The 17,939-nt window shown below is 54.0% G+C and overlaps 9 protein-coding genes across 9 annotated transcripts; 3 read left to right on the forward strand and 6 right to left on the reverse strand.

Annotated features, from left to right (window-relative positions):
* Positions 1-1,144: 1,144 nt before the first annotated feature.
* Positions 1,145-1,737, reverse strand: LY79DRAFT_289192 (uncharacterized protein). The gene has a single exon (XM_060552200.1). The coding sequence runs from the start codon at positions 1,668-1,670 to the stop codon at positions 1,344-1,346; it is 327 nt and encodes a 108-aa protein (XP_060411888.1). The 5' UTR covers positions 1,671-1,737; the 3' UTR covers positions 1,145-1,343.
* A 1,163-nt stretch (positions 1,738-2,900) lies between these two features.
* LY79DRAFT_289064 (uncharacterized protein) lies at positions 2,901-3,799 on the reverse strand. Its single transcript, XM_060552199.1, has one exon. The coding sequence runs from the start codon at positions 3,653-3,655 to the stop codon at positions 3,179-3,181; it is 477 nt and encodes a 158-aa protein (XP_060411889.1). The 5' UTR covers positions 3,656-3,799; the 3' UTR covers positions 2,901-3,178.
* Positions 3,800-4,463: 664 nt separating this feature from the next.
* On the reverse strand, positions 4,464-5,324 carry LY79DRAFT_519844 (Snf7 family protein; the record flags this gene model as incomplete). The annotated part of the gene is made up of 4 exons (XM_060555181.1): positions 4,464-4,543; positions 4,603-4,808; positions 4,877-5,081; positions 5,141-5,324. 4 exons carry the CDS (start codon positions 5,322-5,324, stop codon positions 4,464-4,466), a joined length of 675 nt encoding a protein of 224 aa, XP_060411890.1.
* A 749-nt stretch (positions 5,325-6,073) lies between these two features.
* LY79DRAFT_591856 (CST complex subunit Ten1) lies at positions 6,074-6,567 on the forward strand (the record flags this gene model as incomplete). Its single annotated transcript, XM_060561341.1, has 2 exons — positions 6,074-6,162; positions 6,273-6,567. The coding sequence occupies 2 exons, from the start codon at positions 6,074-6,076 to the stop codon at positions 6,565-6,567; spliced, it is 384 nt and encodes a 127-aa protein (XP_060411891.1).
* A 941-nt stretch (positions 6,568-7,508) lies between these two features.
* LY79DRAFT_519937 (uncharacterized protein) lies at positions 7,509-8,014 on the reverse strand (the record flags this gene model as incomplete). The annotated part of the gene is made up of 3 exons (XM_060555184.1): positions 7,509-7,718; positions 7,790-7,837; positions 7,889-8,014. 3 exons carry the CDS (start codon positions 8,012-8,014, stop codon positions 7,509-7,511), a joined length of 384 nt encoding a protein of 127 aa, XP_060411892.1.
* A 2,680-nt stretch (positions 8,015-10,694) lies between these two features.
* LY79DRAFT_591858 (saccharopine dehydrogenase) lies at positions 10,695-12,361 on the forward strand (the record flags this gene model as incomplete). Its single annotated transcript, XM_060561342.1, is given in 6 exon segments — positions 10,695-10,846; positions 10,864-11,135; positions 11,198-11,256; positions 11,319-11,755; positions 11,824-12,061; positions 12,137-12,361. 6 exon segments carry the CDS (start codon positions 10,695-10,697, stop codon positions 12,359-12,361), a joined length of 1,383 nt encoding a protein of 460 aa, XP_060411893.1.
* Positions 12,362-12,505: 144 nt separating this feature from the next.
* LY79DRAFT_591859 (TatD family hydrolase) lies at positions 12,506-13,605 on the reverse strand (the record flags this gene model as incomplete). The annotated part of the gene is made up of 2 exons (XM_060561343.1): positions 12,506-13,444; positions 13,525-13,605. 2 exons carry the CDS (start codon positions 13,603-13,605, stop codon positions 12,506-12,508), a joined length of 1,020 nt encoding a protein of 339 aa, XP_060411894.1.
* Positions 13,606-14,651: 1,046 nt separating this feature from the next.
* Positions 14,652-15,371, forward strand: LY79DRAFT_671437 (haloacid dehalogenase; the record flags this gene model as incomplete). The annotated part of the gene is made up of 1 exon (XM_060563911.1): positions 14,652-15,371. The coding sequence occupies one exon, from the start codon at positions 14,652-14,654 to the stop codon at positions 15,369-15,371; it is 720 nt and encodes a 239-aa protein (XP_060411895.1).
* A 243-nt stretch (positions 15,372-15,614) lies between these two features.
* On the reverse strand, positions 15,615-15,985 carry LY79DRAFT_671438 (uncharacterized protein; the record flags this gene model as incomplete). The annotated part of the gene is made up of 2 exons (XM_060563912.1): positions 15,615-15,837; positions 15,879-15,985. 2 exons carry the CDS (start codon positions 15,983-15,985, stop codon positions 15,615-15,617), a joined length of 330 nt encoding a protein of 109 aa, XP_060411896.1.
* Between the last annotated feature and the right edge of the window lie 1,954 nt (positions 15,986-17,939).

Below are 17,939 nucleotides of genomic sequence, written 5' to 3' on the forward strand. Positions count from 1 at the left end.
GTGGTTTCAGGGGAAGAATAAGCTTGGAATTATTCTTTTTTTCTTCCGTAGGCTTTTGTGATCTTTGTTGGTATGCGGTGCCCAAACCGGAGTTAAAAAAAAAGTTCGAGTCTCTTGGGCGGGTATCGCGAGACTCAAAAGCAAAGTACGCAGTGGTATTTTGTCGCCTATGAGACGGCCGTTGTGTAAACAACAGTCAAAAGTGCAATTGATGGTTACGGCGGCAAGGAAGCATCCAGTTTCTTATCTCGGCTTCATGACGGATGGAGTTGGGCAATAAGGGACCAAGAGTGACAAGAGTGACGAGAGGCGTTTTGAACAACGGCGACCCCAGGAGGGCACAATTGGGCCGAGCAGTGGTGGGATGAAAAGTAGGTTCTAAACTAGACAAGCAGGGGGAGCTTCCCAGCCGTGCCAAACATCACAAGCATCACTGGCCAGAGGCAGGGTTCAAGGCGCGGGAGTAAGGGGACCCTGACACAGGCTTACCCCACGCAGTCCCCACGAATGGAGACAAAATCGGGCAGTTCTAGAGTCCAAGTGATCAATGTCGTGCGTGCTTGGGAGCCATTGGCTTGAGTGAGGCGGGAGAACCACTGGCGCCACGTCGCAATTGGGTCGAACTTGGGGGGAAGCGCGGCTTCTAGGACTGGGGAGCCTGAATGGTTTGGAGGGTGCTGTGATGACTGATGAGGGACGAAGCAGCAGAGACAGGCTTACTGGTTGAACACATCAGACGGGCAAGGAGACCGTGTAGGAGGGATGATGGCTGCCCGACGGCGGTGGGTTGGGAAGCGAGCCGCCAACCCGCATAAAGAGCCGGTATCGATGAGGCCGGGCATGAATGAATGTCAGTGACATTTCCCAGGATGAGTGCGTTACATTTTGTGGTCTTGTCCCTTTTGGTAGTTTCATAGTAGTAGGGCCGTCGCCCATGCATCGACATGATGGGCTTCCCCCCCCCCCCTTTTTTTTTTTTTTTTTTCAATTTCTCCTGTCTCCTTGTCGCTCAGTTCGAGTTCTTTCAGTGACTGGAGAGGCAAAGTCACTTGAGATTTTGCCCCGATATTCGTAGAGAGAATTGATTGATGAAGAAGAAAAATAACTCAAGTCGGCATTACGGTGAGAGACTTTTGAACGAGACGAATTGACCATCAATGAGCCAATACCCGTCGAACAAGTGCCCCGAGCAGTAGTCATCAGAGCTCAAAAGCGTACAGTACTACGGCATATCTGACCCAAAGAGGTCTAGATCGTCCGGATTTCTCCTGCAGTGTGGGAATTTTTTCTGGACTTGATTGAAGTGCAAACTGTCAAGCGTCCATCCGTTCAGCGGTAATGAGCTAGAACGGGCGATGCTGGTTGTTGGTCTCTGGTCCAGCACTCACGCACGCAATGGGCAGTCGGGACAGGGAATGGTCGATGGGCCGGTCCACCGAAGCCAGGTCGATCCTTGCAAAAGCCCTCATCGCCCCGGTTGAGACACAAGGAAGAGATTGCCGATAGAAGGGTGGTGGTTCCTGAACCGTAGTGTAGGGGGAATCCCAACCATCCTGCCATCCGTTGTTCGAGAAGAAGAGGGATTGGACGAGGGAGAAACCGCAGTCTAGCCACATGCATCTAGTTGGCGTTGAGAAACGTCCGATTTGCGTGAATGCAGCGCAGCGCATGCGAAGTGCACTGAGGCAGGAAACTTGCTTCCAACCCCTACTACTGGAAGTCTAAGAAAAGCCTTTGGGCGGCAAGCATGTCAGTTAAGTGGTGGGTTTAGAAACGCGGTTTGTTTCCCACCGGCCATTAAACCCCCGGTCAGCGGCGTGCAACGTGGCTCGCCTGGTTAAGGCTCGCCTCTCAAGATCCATGCAGTAGGAGGCCGGACGACGGCTGGCGGGAGGGGCGGATGTGACCGTACAAGTGGTTGACGTAGGCGTGGGTACACTACTACTACACGAGTGGTGGGTGGGGGGTTGGGTTAAGTGGTGGCATCTTAGCGAATTGGCTTCAGCAACGAGAGGGCGGCGTTGTTTCCTTGTGCTGAGAAAGCTAGCTATGAATCAATCAATCGATCAATCAATTGATAAGAATGCGGTCGTGACTATGCAAGCAAAGAGACATGTCGTGGCAACGGCTGGTTAGTCGTCCTTTCACCTCGGGCGGAAGGTAAGGGCTCAGGACGGAAGTTGGGTGACTTTGGACACATGCTGGTGGTGGTGAGGTTGGGCCGGATGGCCGTAAGGCGGGTGGGATTGATGGGACGGGATGCCGTGGCAAGGCTCCTCCCGACGACAGTGTTTGGGAGGTGCAGTAGTCCTGTCTTGGGCCGAACAGATTCTCAATAGGCCAGTCTGCATTGCAGCGATGTAGGTAGCCCGGTGCTGCCGGTGTTATTGGGTGCACTGCAAGCACCCGACTTGGCCCGACTAGACGCCACTGGGCAAACGGGACAAGACGTGGTGGAGGGCCGTACGAGTCGGAGGTTGGGCGCCGAGGGATGCCGCAGACAACATGGCTGGTGTGGCATTGGGCCGTCGTCTGCTTTTTCGTGGCTGACGGGCGATGCTGACCATGTGGGGTTCGCAGTCGGTTGGACCAGCAAGACATCGAGATTTTGGCCGAAGCCATCGCGACACCGGAATCGCTACATATCCTGGGATACTACCAGGGAGCACGGCGTATCCGTACGGCACAACAACAAGGCCGAGTGGGCGTCTGGTTGATCGTCGATTAATCGTCGATGTGGTAGACTCTGTATCGATGCGTGCATGAAGGCGGCAGGGACAGCAGTCGATGGACGATGGTGAACGGCCTTGTTGTTGTTGTTTAGGTATCCTAAGGAACGGCCATCCATGAACGCACAGTAGAGTATCCGTATGTACGTCCGTTTTTCAGGGATACTGGGAGTGGATGGGAAGCGGAAATGAAGAAGAGTTGGCCAACGTTGGCAACTGACGACATTGTGTGAGCCGAACTTTCGGCAGGTGAAAACGTGTTAAAAATAAAGATAAAATAAAAACATTTTCTTGTCCCTCGCCGGGAAGGAAGCATTGGGTGTAACCGACTGTGTTCACTCGCTCTCGCTCGTGGTCTCGGACAGTGGCTGACACCTGCATCACCCTGTCAGCCGAGAAAGACAACTCAGGGCGTCTTCGGTCCCTGACAGGCCTGTACTTAGGTGCCCTCATAAACAACGCAAGTGGGCCACGACAAATGCATGTATCGGTATCCCCGCCGCACTTAATACCAAGCATGGCAAGTTGGTCACCAGCTCGTCTCGCCAGGAAGATACCAGGTCCGGCAGCCACTGCGCTGTAGGCTCTCTCTCCCTCCTCGAGACCCGGGTTCCGAACCAGGCCAGACAGACGTCTCGCCTTGCGTCTCCTTTTTGTCCACAATGCATCGCCTTGTGGTATCCTAGGAGTTTGCATTGACCAGGCTGGAGAGCCTCATTTGCTTTCCTTCGACCATCCGAGTCGGAGCATGTATCGCAGTGACATGAACCCTGCCTCGCCCGCCTCACCCGCCTCCCCTCGAGGGTTGTTGGTTGGATATTATCCGTGGCGGGTGTACTCACAAAAAAGCAGACGGACAGATCCGCCTCTCTTGTCGTGACTCGAGCCGAGCCCCTCCCCCTCACAGAACGACATCGGATGCGCATACGGCCAAGATGATCGTGGCTTCGGACGCCCCAGCCCACGATCGGTCGCTCCTGGCGACTGGCGGTGTGCCGGAACACGTGAGAGATGGCTTCTGTCCCGGTCCCGGTCCCGTCAGGTGGGCACCCAATGCCAGCGGACTATGATGTAGGATCTTGCCATAAACTGCCCTGCCTTACTTTCAGGTGGACCGTCGTCTATTGCTTTGACCGTTCCTTCACCGAACCAAGTACCGCTGCATTCCGGCCGCATCTCCGGTGCATAAGCCAAGCAAACCCTCCACCCCAAGGGGCATGTCCGAAACTGCACGCTGCATATGGTTCTGCGAAACCCTCGCCTAGCTCCTCAACAACAGTCGATATATGTTTCTATGGGGGAGAAAAGACGCACGCATAGTACTCGGAGACTTGTAAATTGCCACTCCAGCAAACCCTGAAAAGCTTGTCAAACTCCCGTCAACCTCCTCAACCGCAAGATCCCCGTCGATTGACGACCCCGCGTATCCCAAAAACGCCAACGCCAGTAAACAGGTCTGATGAAAAGGGCCAAGGTACCCGAGAAACGTATGAACAAAGGCCGCCCTTGAAGTTGTCGCCGCATCGAATAAGCAAGCCTGTGCAAAGCCTACATCGTACGTCGTGTATGTCGTGCAAAGCCCACCAATTCCCCCCCAGACAGACTTGGGCTTGGCTTTGTTCACACCCCCGTATAGCGGTCCCATGCAAGCCTCCAGGAGCCCCGTTCTTGGCCACGAATGCTATGCCATCCTCCTCGGCCGTCCCCGCGGGAACAACTGCCACCTGTAGCCCCTTACATGGCCATTTCCGCCTGCAGCTTGCGGAGCTCGGCCTCCTCGTCGTCCTCTTCGGCAATGGGTGCCTTGCCTTTGACTTATTTGTCGCATGTTAGCCACTATTCAACGTCCATGAAAGGGGAGGGGATTCCTTACTTTCTCCGTTCGCTGCAGCCGGCATGCGATGGACGGCATCCGACACTGGCACCGACCCAGTGCTTATCATTTGCTCGTCCAACTGCTCCTGCTGCATATTTTCCAGCTCCTCTTCCAAATCCTCGTCGATGATGTTGTCAGTCTGGCCCGTCGTAATGGCGTTGACGATTTCCTCGCTGAGGGCATTCTGTTCGCGGAGTTCCTCCCTGTTTGCACCGTGTAAGCATTCGTTCCGTTGGCCGTCAACGCAAATCGCGGGTTTTCGGAAACATACATTGTCTGGTCCACCTTGTCGACCGTAAGCTTGCCGTGAATGCCCTTCATGGCCTGGCCGGCCTTCTCCATTGCCAGCAGCGTCTCCCGGTTGATATTCGCCGACTCGATGGCGTTGATCTGGGACTCGAGTGTCGTAATCTGAGATATAGTCTGCTCGAGGCTATGCTCGTGGCCCTTCTTGCGACGCAAGGCAGCCTTTGCGGCTATCGGGTTGCCTCGTCAGCCTTCAACTTCCTTGCGGTATATGGCTCAAATGACTTACCGTTCTTGTTGGTGTTGACGTTCTTCCTCGCAATAGCGTCTTGCTCGTCCATCAGGTTTTGGAGGTGCTTCTCTCTCTTCTGAAGCATATCGAGCTGGACCCGAAGGCCAAGGATCGCATCTTTGGCGTCATTCTTCTTCTTGGCGCCGCCGCCGCCGCCGAACCAGCCCCAGACGCCAGACATTATGATACAGGCTGTAGGATTAAGAGGTTGGCTATCGAGTTGAGTGAACGGAAAGGGGGCCGAGCCGGTTTTGAGGTTGTGCGCAGGCGACTATCGGTCGAAGGCAGCCGTATTCCACGATTGCGTGGCACTCGCCGAAGTTTGATGGCGGGGTACCGAAACGGGAAAACAAGCGGGCACTCGTCGTCGTTTCAACGAGCCGCAGAGGTAGCAAGGAATATTGGCTAACACGGTTGCCAAAGTCGTGAAATCGTGTGATGAACACTCGCGGCTCTCCAGGTCAATACGTCGCAGGGTCGGTAGGTAGAACGCTGAGAGATAGGATCAGGTAGCCAAAGCAGGTATGATGCAAGCTTCCGACTGGCTTAACGATGCCGTTTAGTGGGCGGCGGGCGATGACGGCGGCTCTGCCCAGCAACACCGTCCGCTCGGTTCGGCCGAGGTTCAGCCGGTCATGTGAGAAGGGCCGCGTGACTCTCGCAATGTGACTGGCAGATAAGCATGTTGCTTATCGCCGACTTGATCCAGGTGTTACCAGCTGTCTGCGCATTATTTGGAAGCTTCGTCCTGTGGGTTGAACTGACAAGTCCAATCTTCTCTAAGCATTCACGTTCATCAACCCATCATCAGCCTAGCCATGTTCCTCAAACCAGTGTCACTATGACAGACTTCTCAGGGGCCTAAACAATTCTCTTTCGGAGTACGTCGGTGAACTGTATGCCTCGGACAAGGTTGCCTTTTGCGTCATCATGTCCAGAGGCCCGCTTCCTTCCCAGTTGTGTCTTCTATCAGACCTGCCGTTGAGGTCTCCAGGCGACAAGGTCAGATTCATGGGATGGTAAGATCCGCTTCCCCCATCCCTGATTCTTCATACCATTGTTGGTAGAATCTCGCCCATTGATTTTTCAGAAGTCGCCCCGTGCCTACTATATACTGATTTGGCTTCAGTGTAACATCGTACTCAACGCACTCGGCAGTGCTTACGCTAGAGCACAGCTTCCCCAAAGGGTCCCACGTCACTGCATTAGTCGACGTTCAGCTTCTACTTGGCACTATTAAGCCGAATCAGACGCAAATCGGCGAATGGGTTAATGTCGTTGGTTATGTCACACCGTTGCCTCCGGGAACACGGGCCAAGGGAACAACAGGAGAGCCCAGGAAAGCGGCTATCCAGGCACTGATGCTTTGGTCGACCGGCCCTCTCGATCTTCAAAGATACGAGTCTACATTTACCATTGCCTGACCAGAAGTCTGGACGAGTCCGCGGTTACTGCTTGACGAAAAGAAGCACACTCACCATATGTCGTGAAAGGCTACGCATGACCCGGGCACACCTCGATAGGAACCTTACTCACCACATTGGCAGACGTGTCATGCTTGTCGGGCTTGCCGCTCACCACCGCTTTCAGGCTGCCTCATGTCTCCCGATTCGTCGTCGAACACACGAACCACAAGACTTCGATAAGGATTACGTCTACTAGACTGGTGACAAAGTTCCCGATCCGTGGTTCGAGCCTTGGGACGGACCGAGTGCAGTCCCGACTTTGGCGTCCTGTCGGAAGCCTCTGTTGTACAAAGAATTTGGGCAGCACATGCTATTGGCCCACAGCAGCACCTTTGGTGCGATTGTAATGCATCTTGTCTATTTCGGGAACCAAAAACTGTACAAAAGTGAGTATCTGAGTCGGAAAAGGCTAGCTGGTCGCATCCCGCCGGGCGCTGAACTTCCGCAGCGCGCCTCTCACGACGTTTTTGCACACGCATACCCATTGAGAGCAGTGGACGGACGGTGCCGTAGTTTTGGCTGCTACCATTGGCTCCCCGGACTTGCCAGATGGCGAACTGCTGCTGGATGATTCCACGGCACATACTCTTGTTCGTCCCAATCAGAAAAGACTTGGTTATGCTGCTTCATCCCGCCTGTCGCCTGACCAGCCACAGAACGATTGCTTGACCGGGTCCACCGTCCGCTGCGGCCCTAGGCCACACAAACCGCTTCCCCTCACCAAAGACACGGCCTTCATCGCATACCTCGAATCATCGAATTCCACAAATTCGTCCCGATATGCAGCAAAGGACGAATCCAGCCATGTGCGACGCCCTTGGTGTTTACGCTTGGTTCCAAAAGTCTGGCCCAATATGAGATTTCGGTCGCAAGAACCGACTCAACCGAACTGTCCACCCTCACTCACGCCGCCTCTCATCGTAACGTCGATGCCGCTCATGGCTTCGGTGTGTTTCATGTCTCCTTCGCGAAGAATCGTTTGACCCTCGCGATATCACGACCGGCTGGTGCAACGGCCTCTTGAGAGGCTTGTCCGCTTCTTGTGCCCTAATAGCCGCCTGTCGCTCCCATATCTCCTTGGACTTCCTGCAAATATCATCGATTTGCTCCTAGAAGAAGCCAAGACAGTTAGCGGCAAGTGCGCTTTTCAAAAGAAAGAATGCGTCATGGTGAAGCTCACGTCGGTCAGGCATGGGCCTGGAGTAGTGATGAGAAACCCATCTTCTCCCTATAGATGCTGTGAGAGGCGGCTCGATCACACTGGATGACAAGTTCACACCTCGTTTGTGTAAGGCCTGACCGTTGCATCTGGGCCAAGATAATAGGGAAGCTCTTGAGTGATGATCTTCTTGTGGATATCCAAACGAGGGATCCAATATCTGTTCATCTCTGTTGTTGAAGACATGGCAAGCGCTCAGACATGGGAAATATGATTTGTCTGCTCGAGCACCTGTAACGGATGAGATGGCTCGAATTGTTAGGAGGTCATGGCGATCAGGAGGACGAAGACGGTATTTATCTTCGCCCAACTACTTGCGCGATGATCTGGGCGCGCCAATCCTCGTACACGGCAACAGAGTCGAGATGACTAGTTTCCAAGGCCTATCATTTGCACCAAACAAGACAAAAGGAGCACTTTTGGACTTGCCTTTTCGGCACAGTTATTGTCGGCATCCTCACCGCTTCGGGCTGTCAGTCGTCAGAACCTGCCTCGGTAATGCCTGCATGCAAGGCCAGACGCTACACATGTCCGTCTGTTGTGTCGGTTCTCATGAGGGCGGGAACCAGATGGATGGGTTTGCGTGTGCGTGTGTGCGTGAATGTGCGTTCCACCTCTCACGTTGGGGTGGTGAGCCTGCAGGAGATAGGCAAAGTGAGGCGGACGGCGGCAACCCCATGACGGTCCGCCTCACACGCTCGCAATAATCCCGCCAACGCAACCGCAAATCACCTTCGGGCATTGCACCCAACGTCGAAGCCACCTACATTGAACTGTGTCGTCGATTTTCGCGCCCGCGCCCAGTCATTAAACCATGCCTCCTACGCTGGCCATTCGTTAGTCACTTCTCGGTAATGGATGGATCAACCCGCTGCCAGATCCAGTGACGGGGACTAGAGTGCAGTTTCTGCAGGTCCATCTTCTTGCCACGGCTGTTCTCGAACACACTGGAATGGAACACCCCCTCGTGGCTTCCTGGCATACCCTTTTCATTACGGGGTTCCCTCCATGGATGACCCCGGTGGGTAAGGTAAGGCGCCGCTCTTCACTGGCGGTCGAATGCGCAGATTGGGACGATCGTTGTCTCCGACTTCGAGGCGAACTTGCGGGGAAGGGCGAAAAGGCGGCCACTCGGTGCCCACCGGAAGTTATATTCATCTAGGATCTCGCGTTCTTCAACGATCCGGATGAACCCTAGACCCTTCCAGCTTTGATGCTGGTTCCAGGTCTGTGGAACCCAGGGCTGCCGTGATCGGCGACGTCACGTCATAGTTCGGATGAATAATAATCGAAAGTCGATCATCATTCTCGAGACAGCCCTCCCACTGTTCTTTGTAGTGTGTATAATCAACTCCTGGCTGTGGACTGGCACTTGGAATGTACCTACTCCGAGACCATGTCGACTCCTCAATATTGAAAGACGACGGCAGTACAAGGCTGACTCACGCAACTACGATGAACAAAACCGGCGCTTTCCTACCAGGGATCTTGTTTGGTGATCACCATATAACCCCCCCTGGGTGAACACAATGCCTGGACTCCCCGCCGTAGGTAGAGGGATGGTGAACAAATGCCCATGTCCTCGACTACGTACGGATTGGCTACTGCACGAGACAGACTTATGTACGAGACTCTGTGCTTCACCATTACCCACACACTACCTTTACTTCTCTCCCCTGCCTCGTCACTATTGTTGCTACCGTCTCAAGCTCTGCCGTTGTTTAAGTACCTAAAGGACGGCACGGATAAAGAACGGGGTGTGAAAAGCAGGGCGAGCATTTACATTGGTATTCGTCGGCCGCATATTGTAAAGAAGAAATCCTGTAATGGACAGTCCATGGCTCGTACGATAAGGCGGCCAGGGCCGTCTCTCGTTGCATACCACCAACAATGGAAACCCCTTGCCAAGGAACTACCGGGAGATCCACTCGAGGTGGGCAGCTAAACACTTGCAGCAATCTCCCGCGATTCTCCCTCACGAATCAAGGCTCCTGTCGGGGGATTGGACATCCTCGACAGCCCTAGATCGTCACACTGGTGGGTCGATCAAGGCTTGGCTTATCGCCGTCGGCGCTGCTGTCGAAGTGTCGTTGCGCGTGATTCATTCGCGTGTCAGCTGCTATTATATGGCGAGCATATTGTATGCTCGTCTTCAGACATACTTGGTCGCCTGGCTTACTGGTCGACGTCAATTTTAGCGCAAGACCTGTGCCCTCGATCGTTCGATTGAGCCGCAGAGGGCCACGGCTTACAGGGTTTGTTTCTAAGGCCATCATCCACTCTCAAGACCGTCTCAGTTGGCCACCGGAGAGACAAGTACAAGCCTGTCCTGGCTACGAATAATTGCCTGTGTGTTCTTCCCTTCTTCAAGTTAATGGTGCTGACCTCGAATGTTACTACCAGAGCTGATAACGACACACGACTCCATTTGGTGTGCACCTTTCAAAGCATCTGCCTCTGCATCACAATCTGGCACGCCTTGACATGTCGAGGCAACTTTTATTTGAGAAATTTGATGACAATTATGCTTGTTGGTTTTTATTTTTGTTAAGAAAAAAGAATGCCAGTGCAAAATCCTCGTCTTTGGCCGGCTGCGAAGGATGCACCGCCTGTCTTCCTCTACTTGAACGGTTTCGCCGGGGATATACTCGGTATGGATATTCAAATCGATAAGACTAGTGGTAGGGTTTCGCACATCAGTGGATGGTCGGTCGTTGAAACGTTTTCGCCGGATGACTCACGGCTGATAACGGGCTCAAGAGAACAGTGTGAAGACGACAACAGGAACTGAGGCAAGTCGATGGTATAAATGTGCTCTTGTTTGTGTATCTCAGCCAAGCCTCGAAATAACCTTCAAGCCCCCAAAATGTCTGACAAGAAGATTCTCGTCCTCGGCAGTGGCTTGGTGGCAAAGCCATGCGTCGACTACCTCCTACGGAACGAGAGAAACAAGTTGACGATTGGTCCGCATTCCTTGTTCCGGCAAATCTCTTACCTAGCACAGCTGACAACCCACCCGTAGCGTGCCGTACCAGGTCCGCTGCGCAGGCGTTGGCGTCAAACCACATACGAGCCACGGCCATTGCTCTCGACGTCGCCTCCCCTGAGCTGGACGCACATGTAGCCGCCCACGACTTAGTTATCTCTCTTGTTCCCTTCGTTCACCATCCGACAGTAATAAATGCCGGGATAAGGGGAAAGACGCACGTCGTGACTACAAGCTACGTGTCTCCAGGCATCAGGGAGTTGGAGGAAGAAGCCAAAGCGGCGGGGATTACGGTTCTGAACGAAGTGGGCGTTGATCCCGGTAAGACGCGTCCTCCTTATTTGTTCTTCACGGAAAGAAGATTGCTCATGGTGGCGTTCTAGGCGTGGATCACTTGTACGCCATCAAAACTATTGGCGAAGTGCACCGCAAGGGCGGGAAGGTGAAGATTTGCTTTGCTTTTCTGCTTCGCACAACGACGTGACTAACGGAGGAATTTGACAGATCAAGGAGTTCCATTCTTACTGCGGCGGCCTGCCGTTCCCAGAATGCGCCGACAACCCCCTACGCTTCAAGTTCTCCTGGTCGCCGCGCGGCGCTCTCCTCTCTCAGTTCAACTCGGCCTCGTACCTCCAAGATGGGAAGGTGGTTGACATCTCCGACCGAGACCTCATGGCCCGGGCCGGCCCGTGCCACGTTGCCGACGGATACTCCTTCGTGGCGTACCCGAACCGAAACTCGGTCCCATTTCGGGAGTTTTACAACATTCCCGAAGCAGAGACCGTTGTTCGCGGGTCGCTGCGATACGAGGGGAACCCGTCCTTCGTGGCGGCGCTAATCAAGCTAGGGTGGCTGGATACACAGTCGAGGGAGTGGTTGGAGAAGGAGAACAGTGATCTGACGCTGAGAGAAGTGTTTGGACGCATAATCGGCGCACATGGGTCAGACGAAGAGTGAGTTCTCCAAAGAACGTGATTCCTCCTGTATCCATTCCCCTAATGGGGCGTAGGTCCCTCATCGCACGCATCGACGAGTTGTGCAGCTTCCCAGACGGCGCGGAGAGAGGCAGGATCATTTCTGGGCTGCGGTGGATTGGTCTGTTCTCCAAAAGCCCGGCTACCCTTCGCGGGAATCCCCTTGACACGCTCTGCGTCGAGCTCGAGCGGCTCTTGAGCTTCCAGCCTGGCGAGAGGGACTTGGTCATGCTGCAGCACAAGTTCGTCATCCAGTGGGAAGACGGCAGAAAGGTAAGCGCCGCCCCACCAGCTAACATGCCATATCCCGCGCTTCGTGTGATTAACGCTGATGGACGGCTCGTGAAGGAGACAAGAACCTCTACCCTGGAGCTTCTGGGAGATCCCGACGGCCACTCTGCCATGGCGAAGTCAGTGGGCGTTACCTGTGGCATCGCTACCCAGTTGCTGCTTGATGGTGAGCCGGCTCTTGATGTACCTGGAGTGTTGGTGCCTTATACAGAGGATATCTGCAACCCAATCCGCAACAAGCTTGAGGACGAGGGTATCAAGTTGGTCGAGAAGACTCTTTAGGCAATTGATGTTTCCGATCTCCTTGTCTAACCCTTTTTTTGCCGGGGATACAGCATGTTTAGCTGTACTTCCGGGATTGATTCATACTACGAGAGTCAATTGGCTGGCTTTCTTTATATCCATCTTTGTACTCGCGTGCCTGGCCTACAGTTCACCAAGCTTGAACATATTAACACTGTTCTTCCATGCAGCATCCGCCACTTCCTCGACACTCAAGCCCTTCAACCCCGCCACAACATAAGCCACCCTTTCCATTGTACAACTCTCGTTCCTGCCCTTTACCATGAGCCCCATCTCGAACTTATCCTTCTTCTTGCTCTGCGGTAGAGCAGGCGCATTGGCAAGGTATCTCTTGGCAAGTTCCGAACCGGCGGGGATCTCGCCCCATGGCGCGTCCGTCTCGATCTGCAGCCTGTCCAGCGGGATCTCGCGCACCATCTCCAGGCTCTCCCTGCCCTGGAAGCTGAAGCCGTTGACGCTGACGTCGAATCCCATTTCCACGAGGGCTTTCATCTGGGTCGAGGTGCCGACGAAGGAATGGACGAGACCTCGACGGGGTAGCCTGGGGAGGTAGGGCCCGACAACGCCCGCGAAGTCGTCGAATGCGGCGCGGCAGTGGAGGAACAGGGGCAGGTCAAACCGCTCCTCGACAAAGAGGTCCAGTTGGCGTTTGAAGGTGCGGATCTGGGCCTCCTTAGAGGCGTGGTTGAGACGGTCGTAATCGAGGCCAAGCTCTCCAAAGGCAGCCAACACCGACGGGGACCTTTCGGTCGCGGGTTTCAGGGCGTCGCGTACGGCCTGCGCCAGCTTCTTAAAGTGCCCGTCCTCGCCGCCATCCTCTTCGGCATCCGGTTCGGCCGCGTGGTACGGGTGTATACCGACGGTAACGAAACAAGTCCCCGCCGGCCGCGACTTCGCAATGCAAACGTTGGTCGCCGCGTCGCCGAGCGACATACCCGTCAGCATCACCTTGTCGACCCCGGCGGCCAGGGCGCGGTCGAGGACGACGTCAAAGTCCGGCTGATGATACTGCTTGCCACGGTAGAAACCTGCAAAGTTCTTTGCTGTCGCTGTGACGGCGACCTGGAACACGGCCAGTCAGCCCACCAAAGGCCCGTGTGCTCTTGATGCGCATAAAGACTTGGAAGGAATCAGGTACTTACATCCGCGAAGCGAAGTTTCTTGGTCGGCTTCACCGGCGCTTTCGTCGGGAAGCCGGCGAGTAGGTCTGCATCCGGTGCCATCAACTCAAGATGACCAGTGAGTCTCACCGGTCGGGAAAAGTGGCGATCAGAGGTACTGCATGCCCAAGCCTTTTTTCAATAGATCAAGCGTTTGACAACACCTCAGATTTGTTATCATCACCAGTAGTGAGTCATTTGCTGTGATTCAAGCAGTGTTCCCACACGTCCCCCCCCCGCTTCGGAATCAGTTAGGCTAGTGGAGCGGACATCTTGGCAGCAGGGCTCAATCTATCTCTGAGCCCCATCGCAGGGTGACATTGAAGTGACACGATGGCATAGACAGGCAGTTGACAACGATATATAGCCTCAAATCCAACTTTTCGTTGCCCACTGCAACTGAAGATAGGTTCATGGCAAAATCATTCTAGACATAGCATCTACTCATGATAAATAGAAGTAGGGCTGCCTTCCTTGGCCCTGGCCTTGACACATCAGTAGGCTCAGTAAGTACCTTCGTCTACTTACCGCACTTAAGCACACGCATACTGAAATGAGAAATATCTGTCTGGATAGGGCCCTGATATTCTGCCCGCAACTACTTCTGGTTCATGAGTGCAGATAGTCCATCTACTCTATTGTGTCTATTGACATTTTCATGGCTGCGGATTTAAATGCTCGCGGTAGAAGCGACAATCCCGGTTCTGTGGCCGGGCCGGCGTTAACCGTGCGTAAGCACCGTGTCCGCTTGAGCGGCGGGAACGGTCACCCGGTCGGGATTGGCTATGCGGAGAAGAATACGTACCTACTACATGTTACGCCCTTCCAAGCGGAGGCTGTCTTGTCATTACTTCGGCCTGGTGCATGCTAGACATCAACCAAGGACCAACAATCTAGATACAAATTCCATAAATACAAACGTCTTTTCCACACGAGGGTTTGGAAATCACACGAGGGTTTGGAAATCTGCAAATCATCTCACCTATGTTGCTATCAACATAAGATCAACAATCCCGAATTCCTCTTATCTCATCTAAGCCCTTCAGTTATCACAACTACCACCGTCAACCCTGCAACAGCAACCGACTTCACCGCGCTTTTCTGTAATCATGACGAGCCTCAAAGACTTCCGTGTTCTTACCTTTGATGTCTACGGTACCTTGATTGATTGGGAGACTGGTATGCTGGCAGCTTTACAGCCCCTCCTCGAGGAGAACCAGCGCACCGACTTCTCCCGCAAGCATCTCTTGGAAGTATACCAAGACCACGAACATAAACAGCAAACCAAGACCCCAGAACTGCCGTACTCTGAGCTCCTCACAACCATCCATCCGCAGATAGCCGACAAGCTCGGACTGGCCGCTCCCTCTCCGGAGTCCTCGAAAGCCTTTGGGGACTCGGTGGGCCGCTGGCCTGCCTTCCCGGACACGGTCGACGCCCTGCGCCGTCTGGGCAAGTACTACAAGCTTGTTGTTCTCTCCAACGTCGACCGCGATTCCTTCGCCGCTACCAACTCGGGGCCCCTCGAAGGTGCCCCGTTCGACCTGGTGATCACCGCTCAGGATGTCGGGTCCTACAAGCCTGATCAACGCAACTTCGAATACATGCTGGCCAAGGTCAGGGGGGGCTTCGGGGTGGACAAGGACCAGGTGCTGCAGACGGCGCAGAGCCAGTTCCATGACCACCACCCGGCGAAGGAGGCGGGGATCAAATCGTCTTGGATCGTGCGGCCCGGTGCGGTGATGGGAAACACAGAGCGTGAGGTGTACGACAGGAAGTTTGAAACCCTGGGCCAGATGGCAGATGCTCTCGAAAAAGAACTGGCTTGATTTAATCCTGGCCGGTGCAAGACAAAGCTTTTCCCCATGACTTCTGGCCGATGTGCTCAATTGCTCCATGTAAGAAGGGTTCGTTTGGTTCACGCAATGAACTGGACTGGACATGTCTAGTACACCATGCGAAGCTATGGATATTCTGATTGATTCTGCGTGCCATAAAAATCAGCCATTGCCTTTACAGAAGTACTTGATCGGCCGTTTCGCTAACTTATGTTATGTATTGAATGATGCCGTTCAGAATCTACGTCTCAGGCTCAGCAAGCGTGTTGACGTGTTGGCGGCGCCGAACTCGGAGCCGATGACGACGTACGTCGCCGCCGTGACGGTCCCGTCGAAGCCGTACAGGAAGACGTTGGACATGATGGCCAGCTCGATCCAGCCGAAGCCGCGGGGGGGGGCTTCCACGTCTCGCCGTCCCCCATCGCGGCGGCCGGGTCGCGGAGGAGGAGGGGCTGGTCTTCGCGCGGGGCGGAGGGTTCCGTTCCCGGATCGTGGTACGGAGGCGGAGGCGGAGGCGGCGACGATGCCGGGTTCGGGGGCTTGGCGGCTCGTGCGCCCCCGGCTTCTTCGTCCGGGAAGCGGGGCCGGGCGTGCGGTTTAGCCATGATTGCGTCGTTGGGTGGACACTATGGCGTGGAGGGCGAGAGTTTGCTGGTCTTTGCGGTTTCGAGATCGGATGGCCTCCGCACCAATGCGAGATACTGCCAGTGGGGAGAGGGGGGGTAATTGCTGAAGGAATGGGAAGAATTCAGAGACAGTCAAGGACCGAAAAAAAGTGTGGAGGCCATCACGCAATCGCTGCAATCTTCCCACCCACCCCAGCTTTTCTCCAACTGCAATGACGGGCTGGCTGACTAGGGTATACCGGAACGGCGATGAGCGGGAGACTTTTGTGATTTTTCTGCAGTTTTATCCAGGGAGCTCTCCCGATGGGAACCGGTGCTGCGTGGGGCCGGGTAGTGCCAGTTTGTTGCAACTCAGCTTCGGCGGGGATCGGGTACCGGATCGGACGCCTACGGTCTGGTTGGCAAGCCGCACACTGACAACTCACACCATCAAGATCTTGAGCCCGCAATTCTGCGGTCCGAGTGTGGATTTCTTTCTCAGTCCAAATCTTAAAGGCGTACTGGCTACGGGCACTAGCGCCACGCGGCGTCTGTCCTGAACACTGTCTTGTCGGAGTTGTACGATCGACATCATCAGCACAGTTGACCTTGCATAAATCCTGCCCATAAATATGCTTGGTATATTGCTGAATACGGTCTGTCTCATTCATCACCATGTACCTCCGTTCTATTGGCAAATCATGGATGGGGAGGTCTGCAGTGTTTGCCAAATAATTCGCACAGAGTACGCCATGCAAGGCGTCCGGCTCTCTGGGCTGGAAAAAAAAAAAAAAAAAAGCTCTGCAGGTTTCCATTAAGAAATGAAAACACATAACCAACTTTGCTTCATTCGGATTTCTGTCTCTGTGTAAAAGACTTATGTGTGTTACACTAGTGATGGGAGTTGAGCAAAATGTAGGTGACCTAGAGCAAAACTACACAACTCAGTCGACAAACAATAGTTTCATATCGTGAACGAAGAAACTTGATTGATCCAGGTGATTCAGCCCGTCCCCAGTGACTTGACGTCTTGGGACCTAAAACCCCAGCAGTATTCAAGCCGATCCAGGCTATGAAAGCTCTGATGTCTGACACTAGTTCACACCGACAGCTTTGACAAGGAACCAGCCGGCAACGACCTCACATTGTTGCCGGTCTGGGGCCGCAAGGTGTCTCGCCCGAATGTCTCGGAGGGTGATATTGGCGAGAAAATGCCCAGGAAGGCGAAGAGCTTCTGAGAGCGAAGACAGCTGCTGTTGACTGAGATGGTGGCTCCCGATCGCATCTTATCCGAGTGAACGTCTCCAGATTCTAACAAATGATGCCGTTCAAAGTCGCGATAGTTTCAATAAAGCGAAGACAGAATGTCTTGTGTTATCATCAGCGCCCGAACCCGCAGGCTTCATGTCGCAACCAGCATACGGCCCCAGCACCAGATCATCTATACTCTAAGTCAAAGCTTCATGGTACTGGATTTTAGGTTAAACGTTTCACATAAGGAAGACTCAGAGGGGGAAGATATAGACGGTCTTAGCCTGGTGTTCATGATTCTCAGACGACGCTGGCTCAGTTCCTTGGCGGCCCACATGCATCCGGTTTTAGCTATGAGAATTTGACTCAATGTATCAGAATCCCATTTATATCCACGACTTGTGAGGCAGTTTTCCAGTCACCTGTCTCACAATCTGTTATACCGCGCCAAATACGAGATAATGAAATCAAAACATGAAGCTGAAAAGTGATGTTCAATTGTGAGTTACCTCATGTACCGTATGAGAGCATAGGAGCGAGAGGATTGGAGGGTGGAGCGTGCGCCGTCGGGGAAATCCCGCTTACGTAATGAGCGCGACCCCACGCCGCCCGACAAATAAAACCAGACCAGCCGCAAAAAAATCTTCACTTCTCTCGTCCTTCGCCAAACCGAAAAAAAACCCCCCAGCAACACGTAGGCGGT

The sequence above is a fragment of the Colletotrichum navitas genome (genome assembly GCF_030913465.1).
Source record: "Colletotrichum navitas strain CBS 125086 chromosome Unknown LY79scaffold_50, whole genome shotgun sequence".
NCBI classification, from domain to species: domain Eukaryota; kingdom Fungi; phylum Ascomycota; class Sordariomycetes; order Glomerellales; family Glomerellaceae; genus Colletotrichum; species Colletotrichum navitas.

Excerpts from the sequence above, each read along its gene's own strand:
- LY79DRAFT_289192 (XM_060552200.1), bottom strand. The coding sequence starts at position 1,670 with ATGCGCTGCGCTGCATTCACGCAAATCGGACGTTTCTCAACGCCAACT.
- LY79DRAFT_289064 (XM_060552199.1), bottom strand. The coding sequence starts at position 3,655 with ATGCGCATCCGATGTCGTTCTGTGAGGGGGAGGGGCTCGGCTCGAGTC.